We start from the raw sequence: 14,014 nt of genomic DNA on the forward strand, positions 1-14,014 counted from the left end.
CGGCTGTGGACCTGTTGCGGCGGTAGGCAAACTGTAGTGGAACCAGGCAGAGCAGAGGATGAAGGGTGGTACAGGAGAGTATACCAGTAGTTGAATCAGAAGGTGACTTCTAGGGCGGCACAGTGTTGGCACTGCTGCCTCACAGTGCCAAGGACCCGGGTTTAATTCCGGCCTCGGGTCACTGTCTGTGTGGAGTTTGCAAATTCTCCCCGTGTCTGTGTGGATTTCCTCCGGGTGCTCCGTTTCTTCCCACAGTCCAAAGATGTGTGGGTTAGATTGATTGGCCATGCTAAATTACCCTTAGTGTCAGGGGGACTAATAGGGTAAATACCAAAAGGGAAAATGCTGGAAAATCTCAGCAGGTCTGGCAGTGTCTATCAGGTGAGAAAAGAGCTGACGTTTCGAGTCCAGACGACCCTTTATCAAAGCTAAAAGGCATAGAAAGTGGGAGATATTTATACTGCAGGGGGAGGGAATGAAAGACAAGTCATAGCCACAGAGACCAGGGGAGAAGACTGCTAATAGCTGTCCACAGAGAGAATAGAAGGTGTGAATGGCCAAATGGCAGAGAAGCTGAAATGAAGATATTGAGGGGGTGGGGTGGAGGAGGAATGGATGGGACAGAGATAAGATTGCTCTACCCAACCTCAACCACTTTGTTTTCATTCTATTTTATTTAATTTTTTTACTGTTCTCTACCTTTTATTTATTTATTGTCTTTCTTCATTTCTCTTCTCTCCTCCCCACCCCCCCCCTACTTTATCCCCCTTCCCTTACCTTTTCTCCCCCTTTGCTTCTCCTTTTCTAAATCTTACCTCTGTCCCATCCATTCCTCCCCCCCCCCCCCCCCCCTCACAATATCTTCATTTCAGCTTCTCTGCCGTTTGGCCATTCACACCTTCTATTCTCTCTGTGGACAGCCATTAGCAGTCTTCTCCCCTGGTCTCTGTGGCTATGACTCATCTTTCATTCCCACACCCTGCAGTATAAATATCTCCCACTTTCTATGCCTTTTAACTTTGACTCGTCTGGACTCGAAACGTCAGTTCTTTTCTCTCCTTACAGATGCTGCCAGACCTGCTGAGATTTTCCAGCATTTTCTCTTTTGGTTTCAGATTCCAGCATCTGCAGTAATTTGCTTTTATAATACAGTAAATACTTGGGGTTACAGGGATAGGGCCTGGGTGGGATTGTTGTTGGTGCAGGCTCTATGGGCCAAATGGCGGCCTCCTGCACTGTAGGGATTCTATGAGTCTAAAAGCATTGATGGAAGATTTCAACAACAGAAATGCTAAGGTGGGCAAGTGGCATGTTATGACCATAGGTGCAAACAGAGCAGATGAAGTTATGGAACATAGGAAATCGGGTTCTTCCTCATCGTTTCTATTTGGGGATTGCAACTAGAATATTTGTGTGTCCTTTAGATAAAAAGAGGTTCCATCTCCGCTAAAAGGCTGCATTTATTGACACTGATTCCTCCACTTTGGTTGTACATAGAGAATAGTTGTTTATGTTAGATTCTGCAGTGCACAATAAGCACACTGGAAATAGGAGTTGGAAATTCGGCCCATTGAGCCTGCTCCGCCATTCGATAAGATTATGTCTGATCTGATTGTGACCTTGCCTCCATTTTCTTGCCTGTCCCCATAACCGACGAGTACCTTGTCAATCAAATATCTGTCTAACCCAGCCAGCCTTGAATATATATATATTCAATGATCCAGCCTCCACTGCTTCCTGTAGAAGAGAATTCCAAATATGAACGACCCTCTAAGAGAAGAAATTCCTCCTCATCTCAGTCTAAAATGGAGGTCCCATTTTCAAACTGTGCCCTCTTGTTCTCAATTTCCCCCACAAGATGAAACATCCTCCTAGTGCCTATCCTGTTAAGCCCCCTCAGAACCTTAAATCTTTCAGCAAGATCGCCTCTCTTTAAGTGTCACTGAATATAGACCCAACATGCTCAACCTTTCCTCATTAATCAACATCTTGATCCCAGGAAACAGCCCTGTGAACCTGTCTGAACTGCTTTCAATGCAAGTATATCTTTGCTACCAAAATTGCACATGTGACTCTAGGTGTGGCTTGTACATCAATGTTTTGTACAGTTGCAGCAAGATACACTACCTTGCAATAAATGCCAACATTGCATTTGCCTTCCTAATTTGCCATACCTGCATCCTAACCTTCTGTGATTCATGTAAAAGGACACCCACGTCCCTCTGTACTGCAGCATGCTACAGTCTCTTTTCATTTAAATAATATTCTGTTTTTTTATTCTTCCTGCCAAGCTCAACACCCTCATATTCTCCTACATTACACTCTGCATCTGCCAACTTTTTGCCCACTCACTTAACCTGTCTACATCCCTTTGTAGACTCTTTGTATTGTCCTCATAACTTGCTTTCCTACCTATCTTTGTATTGTTGGTAAATTTGGCTTCAATGCAGTTGATCCCTTCGTCCACGTCATTAATACAGATCGTAAATAGCTGAGGCCCCAGCACCAATCCCTGCAACACCCCACTAGTTTGTTTGCCAACCTGAAGATTGTTTATTCCATAATTTGTTTCCTGTTAATTAACTAATGCTTCATCGATGCTAATATGTAACCCCCAACCCCATGAGTTCTTTTCTTGTGCAGTAATTTTTTTGCATGGCCCCTTATTGAATATCTTTTGGAAATCCAGATATGCCTCATCGACTGGTTCGCCTTTATACACCCTGCTTGTTACATCCTGAAATAACTCTTAACAAATTTGTCAAACATAACTTATCTTTCACAAAACCTGTTTTTAGTTATGATTTTCTGAAGATCCTGTAACCATGTCCTTAATAATGGATTCTAATTTTTTCCTAATGGCAAATGTTAGGCTAACTGGCCAAGAGTTTCTTGCTTTCTGTTTCCCTCGCTTCTTGCTTGCGAACGCACAGAATCTTCCCCAAGCGCAAGTCAAAACGTTCAAAGGAGGAAATATTTTCAAATAGTTGTTAAGTTTATCAAATGTGATATTACAAGGAATGGGACAAATAGAGATAAACCTCAGCGTGGCCGTGTTGTTTCCAGCGAAACTGCTGAGAACTGTCAGTAGCAGTGGTTATCTGCATTCTCTCTTTTTCTGTCTTTGTTTGTCTCCCTCTTGCCAACTCACTGAAAAACTGGAGACTGTTTATTTGTGAAGAAGCACATTATAGAAAAGAGAGCTTCCAAATGTTTACTATCCAGACCGAGAGAAAATGGATCACTTCCACTCAGCAGAGGACATTTTGCTGTTAAATTACATGGAACAATATAATGAAGCTATACAAGTTAGTTCAAATATTTTAGGGCAGAATTTCACTTTTCCACCAGAATAAATCTCAGAATTGTTTTTTTAAATTGGTGTTTATTAATGTGCACTTTATTTGGAGATAGTGCATAGAATCAGAGAATCCCAGAAGGAGGCCATTCGGCCCATCAAGTCTGTACTGACTGCCATCCCACCCAGGCCCTGTGCCCATAATCCCTCACATTTACCCTGCTAATCCCCCTAACACTAGGGTCAACTTAACATGGCCAATCAACCTAACCCACACATCTTTGGAGTGCATCCAATTTTATTTGCAGATTCAGTTATTTGTGCTTGGTCGCAATGATGAATGTCCTTCCAGTTATAAAAGACAGAATATGAGGCGGACCAGTGCACATATACCAAAAACATAGAGGCAGAAGCAAATTGTGAAATGTTCATCCCTTACTCGTGTCATAAGTGCAGCCTCATGACGGACAGTAATCCACAGCAGTTGGACAGAACGACTGATCAAAATGTAACCTCTAGCATTTATCAGAAGAGGCCCCCACCCCTGACCAAGCCGCAAGTTGTTCAGCTGGAAAACCTCAAGCAGCCCATGTAAATTCACATGAGCAAGAAGCCCTTCAGAAATAGACTGTGACTCTGCCTGCAGCAACATAGCCAATCTGAAATCTCACTAGAGTAACCACATGGCCAGCAAGCTGTTCCAAGTGTGACACTTGCAACTGGAGCTGCAACCAGTGTGTGCATCTCAAATGCCGCAAGTTCAGAAACACATCCGACAACCTTCAGGCCTCCTGAATGAAATGTATCCAACCACTTTTTTCATTGTTTTTCAAATTTATTCCAGTTAGATTTTTCTGAGGATTTAAAGGGTTAAGTCATTATCTTTTTCAGTAAACATACAGAAAAGGGCAATTTCAGGATGTGGAAGTATCCTTTGCGTTAATGTAAAGAAAACCACTATTAATTTACTACAGTCTGAAGAAAATACCTGAATCTGTGTGTCCATACTTGATGGAAGACATTGTTTACTTGAAAGCTCTGAATTATATTGTGGAGTCTACTGCACGATTTTGAAAAAGATATATTGCAATCATTCGTATTGGCATTTGGAGTATTCGGGCTAGATAGACAGTTCTGGGTCTGATAAATAACTGCCTCACGTCCACCACTTATTCCAAAGGAAGGGAACTTTTTAGGAAGGTTACCCTAAGGTTCTGCATTGGTTTTAATATATGGTTTGTGGTTTTAAAACAAAATGCCACAATCAGATCAGCCATGATCTTATGGAATGGCAGAGCAGGCTTAAGTGCCCGAATGGTCTACTCCTGCTCCTAATACTTGTGTTCTTGTGTCGTGTCAGGATATTGAGGGATGAAATTTTACGAGATTGAAATCATTTGTGTAGTTGTGCAGTTGCTTCTGAATTGTAAAGAGCTTTTTTTTCAACATTTTGTGACATGATGCTTGTACGTCAGTCAGTGTACAACCTTCAAGGACAGTAATAAGAAACTGTATGAAACTTCGAGAGCAATCTCTGTTTACTGCAAGAGCTACTGTGATCCACCCTTGAATTCCATGGTTATTGTGACACCTTATAGTTTCTCCAAGACAAATCGCTTTTGTACAAGTCTTTTTCAGCAGTGTGCCATTTGTCATCAAGGTGTCTTTTGTTCTTGCACCAGACCTTTCTGAAAATGTTCAATTCAGGGTTAGAATTGCAATATGGCTGCAGCAAATTTTGAATGTGCCAGTTTGCTATGGGATTTATAACATGGGGTATCTTGTTTAGTTTGGTGCATTGTGCCTTGTAGGACACTTGCAATGTGTTCATTTACATTTTCAGATCATTATTGATTTTTCTAAGAAGAGGTTACATATGTGCTTTGTGGAAAAATTGATTTCCTCCCCAGCCTTTTTAACTTCCATTTTAATTGAGCCAAAAGAGGAAAGTTTTTTTAAAAAGTGCTATCCTCTTTTTAAAACAAAACGGAGTTATGGTGATTTTGTTGTGGTATTGCAACACTTATTCTCTGTCTCAATATCTTATTTAAAGTAGCTTTGTTTTCTGCACAAAGAACAATGTCATTTGTATATATTTATGATAATGATCAAATATTTATACTCCAGTGTGAAGGACTTTAGTACCAGGATTGGAACGTTTTCCATTGTTGTCATTATTTCTCATTAATAAGTGTTCCCTGATCAGGTAGCTGTGGGGGAAGTTCATTTCACAATCACTTGGCTCTCTCCTCACTACAGGAAACCAAGAAGACTTTTTCCCCTTTTTTTGCACTCAATGGCCTCTCTGAATGAGATTTTCTGTTACTGTTGAATTAGGGAAGTTTTGCCAAATGTGGTTCAAAATGGATTGAGGATGTGTAAACTGGTTTCATATATACACGAAGCAGACCGGGGAGTTTGCATCTTATTAGTTCTGTTGGATTGAAACCCAGGGCAAAGAGATTTAAAAAGTCACAGGCCTCTTGGGGAACGTCACTCGTCAAGGAATTTTGGTTCTTCCAGGTCTTAAGATTGCACTTTTTTTTATTCTTTCACGGAAGTGTCACTGGCAAAAGCCAGCATTTGTCGCCCTTCCCTAATTACTCTTGAGAAGATGAACTACTTACTGGTGTAGTCCCATTTGGTGCAGGTACACCGACAGTGCTTTTAGGGAGCTCCAGACTTTTGATCCAGTGACAGTGAAGGAACAGTAATATATTTCCAAGCCAGGCTGGTGTGTGGCTTTGGAAGGGAGCTTAAAGGTGGTGGTGTTCCCATACATCTGCTACTTTTGTGTTTTTGGGTGGTAGAGGTCACGGATTTTCAAGATGGTGTCAAAGGAGGCTTGGTGAGTTGCTACAGTGCATCTTGTAGATGGTACACACTGCTATCACTGTGGTGGAGGAGGTGAATGTTTAAGATGGTGGATAGGCTGCTGGTGAAGTAGCTTTGTCCTGGTGGTATTGAGCTTTTTGAATGTTGTTGGAACTACACTCATCCAGGCAAGTGGAGAGTATTCTATTATATTGGTAGATGGTGGGCAGGCTTTGGGGAGTCAGGAGGTGAGTTACTCTCTGCAGAATTTTCAGCCTTTGACCTGTTCTAGTCATATGGCTGGTCCAGTTCAATTGCTAGTCAGTGATAACCCCCCCCCCCCCCCCCCACAAGAAGTTGATGGTGGGGATTCAGCGTTGGCAATGCTCTTGAATATCAAGTTGAGGTAGTTAGATTCAGTCTTATTGGAACTGGTCATTGTGTGGCATGAATGTTATTTGCCATTTATCAGCCCTAGTTTGAATGTTGCCCACATCTTGCTGTCTATGGACACAGTGATTCAGTATCTGAGGAATTACAAATGGCACTGAACATTGTGTAATCATGTAATCAAGAATTCCCATTTCTACCCTTATGATGAAAGGAAGATCACTGAAGCAACTGGAGATGTCCCCCCAGAAGATTGCCTTGAGGAACTCCTGTAGCAATATCCTGGAGCTGAGATGATTGGCCCCCAGCAAGCACAACCATCTTCCTTCATGCTCAATATAACTCCAATTGATGGAGAATTTTTTCCTCTGGTTCCCATTGGCTGTAATGTTGCTTGGACTCCTCAGTGCCACACTCAGTCAAGTGCTGGCAGTCACTCTTGCCTTGCCTTTGGAAATCAACTCTTTTGGTCCAAGTTTGGACCAAGACTTAAACAATTCGTCCTGGTGGAAGCAAAACTGAAGTGTCACTTGATAGCACTACCAACAGCGCTTTTGATCGAGAGTAGCCTGAAGGAGCAGTAGTTGATTTCATTGGATTTGTCCTGCTTTTTGTGGATAAGATATGACTGTACAATTTTACATTGTACAATTGTAGATGCCTGTGTTGTAATTGTGCTGGAGAAGCTTGGTGGCGGAGGGGTTGGAAGTCCAGTTCTGGAGCACATGTCTTCAGTACTTCTGGAATGTTGTCAAGGCCCAGAGCCTTTTCAGCATCCAGCACCTTCAGCCGTTTCTTGGCATCATGAATTGAGTTGGCTGAAGTCTAATATCTGTGATTTTGGGGCACCTGAGAGGAGGTTGTGATGGACCATCCACTTGGCTCTTCTGATGCAGATGGTTGGAAATGTTTCAGCCTTGTCTTTTGCACTGATATGCTGGGCTCACTAATTATTGAGATTAGGATGTTTGTGAAGCAGCCTCCTCTGGCGCGTTATTTAATTATCCACCTCTATTCATGACTGAATGTGGTAGGACTGGAGAACTTGGACCTGTTGGTACAAAGATTGCATAACTCTGTCTATTGCATACTGCTGTTTAGCATGCATGCCATCCTGTGTTGTAGCTTCACCAAGTTGGCACCTTATTTTTATGTATGCCTGATGCTGCTCCTGCGCTTATTGGTGAACTAAGGTTGATCCCCTGGATTGATGCTAATGGTAGAGTGACTTCATGCTGGACCATGAAGTCACAGATTATGATTGAATACAGTTCTGCTGATAGCCAACACTGCTTCAGGCCCAGTTTCGAGCTGCTGGATCAGTTCTGAATCTATTCAATTAATAACAGTGGGTTAGTTCCATAACTTAATCTCTACAAGGACTGTGTGGTGGTCACTCCTACCGATGTTCTCATGGACAAATGCACCTGTGACAGGTTGATTTATGAGGACAAGGTCAAGTAGGTTTATTGCTCTTGTTGGTTCCTTTATCATTTGCCGCAGACCCATCTAGCAGCTATGTCCTTCAGGACTCGGCCAGTTTGGGCAGGAATGGTGCTAACGGGTTAGTCTTGGTGATGAGCATTGAAGTTCACCACCCAGAATACATTCTGTGCCCTTACCACCCCTGGTGCTTTTTTCCAATTTGAGTTCAGCTTGGTCAGCTGAGGGAGGGTGGTAGATGATAATCAGCAGGAAGTTTTCTTGCCCTTTTTGATGCCATGAAGCTTCATGGGATTTAGAATCAATGTTGAGGATTCCCAGAGCGCCTCTAAAGAATGTGAATGAACTAGATGGGTTTATACCACAATGATATTGATTATTGATCCTGTGCTTTAATTCCAAATTTATTAATTACTTAAATTCAAATTTGAACTTTTGTCCCCAGGATGTTTACTAGCCCATTAATACCATCACACCATCGTCCCCTTAATGTCTCTAACCTTTTATTTTATGTATCAAGTGATCTGTGGCTAAGGATGACTTTATACAGAAACACTGCACCCTGTCAAATCTGTGATATTCTTACTTGTTTTCCTTCATTATAAAAATTGTGAACTGTTATAACAGCATTGACACAATATGAGAGGCAATTTTATTATTTTTTTAACTCAGAAATGAATGTCTGATTTGTCGGGAGAGGTTGTGCTTGAATTTGGATTGTGTTTTGATGATGGTACGTACTGGCTGGAGTATGAACAGCTTTTTCAACCTCTCAACTTCAATCCATATGTCATCACAAATTGAAATGACAAACCATGCTATCTTTGTACTCGCCATCTCTTATAGAGTACGTCATGTGCTTCTGTCTTTGGGTCAAATTAGGTGATAGTTTGGTCTTTCCTGTACACCGAGCATTAATGTACAAATAATTAAAGCCCAAGTTTTGTGTTGTGTCGAGGAAATCTATACAATAGTGAATGAAACTTGGCATAACTTGGCACGGAAAGGAGTAATATTGTGTTTCTGAGTCTAAGCAAATACGAAAATTTGCTCTGGGACTCACTTTGCAATTAAAATGGCAAAATTGTTCAACAATGATTGGGCACTCGTTTTCTTGAAGAGAGTTTGGGAATCTACTGATCTCCTAAGTTGGAACAGTTGAGAATTCTGGGATCAAAAGTGTTTTTACATGGAATTCACTGTACATTCATTGGCATTTGGGTAAAAAGATGACACATTCCATCATTTATGGGAAGTGACCTCCTGACCTGTGGAACGAGAGGCCTCATGAATTGTGCGGAGCAGCTCATTCTATGATCTCTTGTGCTATTAATTACCTCATAATCTTGAGCTGAGCAAAATTCCCTAGTTGTCCTTAAATCCGTCAGAGTTAAACGTCATCCTGATGCACTACAGTGCAGTAACTAATGGGTGTGACACTTCATGCTAAATGACTGAATATTAATTACTTCGCTTCCCAAACACTTTGTTTCTCTCAGCTGAGGGATCAATTCCTAGCTGGTATAGATTTAAGGTGATTGGTAGATGGATTAGAAGGGACATGGGGGAAGCACTTTTTCACCCAAAGGCTGGTGGGCGTCTGGAATTCTCTGCCCGATTGGTGGTTAAGGCTGAAGTGCACAACTCATTTGAAAGATACCTGGATCTGTCTCTGAAGTGATGTAACCTGCGAGGCTATGGACCAGGTGCTGGAAAATGGGATTAAAATGAGCGGCAAGTGCCTTTTTTTTTCTTTTTGTCCAGCGCAGATATGATGGATGACGGCCTGAATGGGCTCTTTCTGCACTGTAACTTTTCTATGGTTCTAATGGGTTTTAGTATGAGTTCAGATTTTGATGCAGTTTATTATTGCTTATGTATTTGCACAATCTAAAAAATTTGCAAGAACACAACATTGCAATATTTCTATAGGAATTGGGGGTATGGGGGCAAGGCAGGGTCAGGATATTGAATTTGATGATCAGCCATGATCAAAATGAATGGTGGAGCAGGCTCAACGGGCCGAATGGCCTACTCCTGCTTCTATTTTCTATATCTCTGTTTTCTATCACTACAGATGACCATATAATTATTGGATATTGAAAAAGGCCATCTGGTTCACTAGTGTCCTTTAGGGAAGGAAATCTGCCATCTTTATCTTGCCTGACCATAGGTGACTCCAAGACCACAGCAGTGCGATTAACACTTAACTGCCCTCAGAAATGGCCTAGCAAGTCCCTCGGTTGTCAAGAAGGCAGTTAGTTCTTCACCGCCATCACTTGAAGGGCAATTAAGGATGGGCAATAAATGTTGACCTTGCTAATGAAACCCACATTCTGTGAATGAGCTTTATTTAAAAAAAGGGAATGAATCGATTTGAGATGTGTGTCGGGTTCCCTGGACCTGTTCAAAGGAAGTGGTTTGCATGGCCTCTGTTAAAAAGAGGAATTTTTCTATATTTCTAAGCAGGCTATTGCAGCAATTCTATAACCGTATAGAGTATGGCTTTTTCAAAACTACACATTTGGTTGCGCAAGGAAAACAAACCATTTATCCACTTGGTCTTTGTTCTTCAGTGACCCCGGATCAATACTTGGGGCTTAAACCAATCTGCTACGGTAAGTAGCGCTACTGCACAGAAATAGAATTTTTTATTTGCATTTACAGATTAACTGTTTGTGAAAATTGTTGTGCTTTCAGTAAATTTCAGCAGAGTAGCATTACCTCTGGTCAGTGATGGGCAACATGACTTATTTTCTTAATTATATCATGAATTTTTATTAAGGTATGACTGCATCTTCTTTCTAGATTTGGTTTAGCTTTGCGTGACTGAAGATTTGCTTAACTTACCATTGAGCCGCCAAGCCTTGTTGGTAGCTTGAAGTGGTGTTTATTTTAAAAATGGCTGACAGGTTGCAGCTGTGATCTTGCCAACATGCAAATCTTCTTGCATATAAATTATTTTTCTTGTCTTGTTCATAACTATCTACCCAGCTGCTGCTACGTTTCTAACTTGTTATCTTTTTACATTGATATTGTTTCTAGACTTGCCGTTCTATCACTAAAGTTAACGTTGTAATACTAGAATTATTAGGAACAGATAAAGAAATTTAGTCAAATAACCTAGTCCTTGCTTTATAAATCCTATGCTATTTCTTCATCTCCCTCCAGAAAAGTATTTAATTATCTCTTCCACTCGTTAACACTGTTCTTCACCTAACCTTTTTTAAATTCTTTCTTCAACCTTTGGGTGGAAAATAGCTTCTGAAGTCATCTGGCTTCCTTTCTTACTCCTGATTCTCCTGACTTAGGTTGTGAAACCTACACGGTACTGAACAATTGACTTTTTTAAGTCCGCAACTTTTGATATTTCAGCTACTGCTACTCACAGCATCCTTTTTTCTAAAGTAGAAAAGCTACAGTTTTAAAATATTTCTCAGAACTTCTGTTCATAATGAGTGGTGTCGCTCATTGTTGCTCGAGAGCAGACTTAATCTTAAAGTTTGGGGCTTGCCAATGTCCCAGGCAAGCAAATATAATCAAATTTTTGGTACCCTGCTAATGCAAATGTCTACCACACCTGAGCGCTGTGCTAATTATTTCATCAATTTAGCCTCTAATACCTCTGTGAAAGTGTTGAAGCTTTCTTGTGATTTTCACAGGGCATGACGGCGGCACGGTAGCACAGTGGTTAGCACTGCTGCTTCACAGTCACAGCTCCAGGGACCTGGGTTCGATTCCCGGCTTGGGTCAATGTCTGTGCGGAGTTTGCACATTCTCCCTGTGTCTGCGTGGGTTTCCTCCGGGTGCTCCGGTTTCCTCCCACAGTCCAAAGATGTGCGGGTTAGGTTGATTGGCCATGCTAAAATTGCCCCTTAGTGTACTGAGATGTGTAGGTTTGAGGGATTAGCGGGTTAATATGTAGGGGTCTGGGTGGGATTGTGGTCGGTGCAGACTCGATGGGCCAAATGGCCTCTTTCTGCACTGTAGGGTTTCTATGATTTCTATGACTGGGGATAATTGTTTCCCTTGTTTTCTGTTTCGAATGTTGCCCAATGGTGCAATGTTTCTGGTTGTAATAAAGCCCATGTAGATGTCACTGTTCCCATTACATGTTCTGATCCATTGTTTTTCCCTGTTCCGTTAACCCTAGGATTTTGGGAATGACAGAATGTTTACTGATGAATGCTGATGCCACTGCTTTAACTATTTGCCAGATGACACACCAGAGGCAACAAAGAACGGCCATCTTAAAAATAAAATTTGGCGAAAGGATTTTTCCCATAACATGCTGCAATCCACGTGCTTGTGAAGATTTGATTTGAATTTTTGTTTGAGTCTCCCATTTATGAAGTGCTAGCATTCCAGCATCACTCCTGGTTGTGGGGTTTACACACTTAGAAAATAATTGGCACTCTCAGTAGTTCACCATCTGTGACCACTTACATTCATCCTGAGCCATAGAGAGAAGCAAAGCCCACACTTGAGTTTGTGGCCTGCACAGAGAGCAGACCTCCACCCAGGCAGGTATAGAGGTACAACTGCAGTGTCTTTGGGTCAGGGAGAAGAAAATAGCAACGATCCTCGCTCTTGACCGTTGTCTAATGAGTCCGACTGACAAGATATTTAGAGAGGGAAATGATAGCATAGTGGTTATGTCACTGGACTAGTAATCCATCTGACCAGGCTATTTATCAGGGGATACTCGTTTAAATCCCACCGCAGCAGCTGATGGAATTTGAATTTAATTAATAAAAAAACCTACCCATCTGTCCTTGCCTCTCCACCCATGCAAACAACCTTTTGACATTCACTAGCTGAGATGATAGATTTTGCCCATGGAATTGTACCCCAGTATGACACACTGAGATGAGGTGGAACCCAGGAAGAGTGTAAAAAAATGTTTTTTCCTGTTTTTATATAATCTAGATGTAACATACCTGTAGGAAAGTCGTCCTGGGAATAATATCACAGTTGAGCCCTTTCCCTAAAATGAGGCTTCATCAAAAATGTGGAAATTTCTGAAATCGGCAGTCAGTGAGTTATAGTTACCCACCTGCATTTTCTTTCTGGTTTTCACCATGGCCTGCCACATTCTGTTCTGAGCTGCCAGTTGGACTAACCTTCCTTTGTGCTGTCAGTTTAAAATTTGACCTTGGCCGGGCATTTTCTGATTATGTACTTTATATGTGTACTTCACAGTAAAGAAATTTCGCTCGTCATATGACAAGCATTTCTGAATGCCAACACTGAAGACCGAAATAAGGTGGAGCTTTAACTCATTATATAAACTGCTGTGTTTTTTTTTTGCTTTTTAATTGTTCTGCATATTTCAGATGTTTGGAGTTTATGAATGTTAGGCCCATGTAGATGGTGTGGAACTTGGCTTTTTGCCCCAAATGTCTGTAATGAAAACCCTTGGGTCAACTCTCCCATGCCTCAGATCTAGATGAAAGTTCCTTTTAACTCCATCCAAAAAGAATGATTTGCTTCTCCCCTGCTCCCCCCCCCCCACCCCCCACACTCTCCCCTCACCCCATCAGCCCATCATGCTCCCTTATAGGCATTCCTCCCTCTTTACTATTGCAAAAATATTATCCACACGCCCCTCACCCCCCCCCGGCACTTTTTAATTCCATCTTTTGAGTTTCTGGGTGCTGTTGTTTTACAGGCAAAATTTGCATTTTAAGAAAACTGCAGACTATCCAATTTCTTTTTTATTAGTCAGCAAAGAAGAAAATCTTGTCACTCTGCTTTATTGCCTTTAGGGCATCTGAAAGCACTTCATAACCAGTGGGTCATTTTTACCGTAATGTAATTCAGAGATTTTCATCCTATCTGCCTGGGTTAAGCTCAAACCTGAAAGAGAAATGAAAGTCTTTTAGTTCTCTGTCACAGAGGACCTTAGATCTAACACACCTTGGTACATAATAAATGCAGCATTTATTGTGTGGAAAATAGATTTTCTGTTTTTGTTTTTGTGGCTTCTTTTTGACTTTTACTAAATTGCAGCTTATATCACCCAGTCTAATTATTGCAGTTTATGTTTGGTTTTTTGTTAAACCCAAT

General features: G+C 41.4%; 1 protein-coding gene across 4 annotated transcripts in view; it reads left to right on the forward strand.

Moving 5' to 3' along the window:
* Nucleotides 1–14,014, forward strand: part of LOC144493533 (uncharacterized) — a 60,416-nt gene that overhangs the window by 32,135 nt on the left and 14,267 nt on the right. The window contains exon 3 of one of the 4 annotated variants that reach the window (XM_078212593.1): nucleotides 10,522–10,563. The exons of 2 other annotated variants lie outside the window; for them this stretch is intronic. In XM_078212593.1, coding sequence (XP_078068719.1) covers nucleotides 10,522–10,563 — 42 coding nt within the window. Of the gene's footprint in view, nucleotides 1–10,521; nucleotides 10,564–13,147; nucleotides 13,212–14,014 lie in introns of all 4 variants that reach the window. One more of the 4 variants, XM_078212596.1, reaches the window with a different exon arrangement.

Source organism: Mustelus asterias, chromosome 5 (assembly GCF_964213995.1).
Source record: "Mustelus asterias chromosome 5, sMusAst1.hap1.1, whole genome shotgun sequence".
NCBI classification, from domain to species: Eukaryota; Metazoa; Chordata; class Chondrichthyes; order Carcharhiniformes; family Triakidae; genus Mustelus; species Mustelus asterias.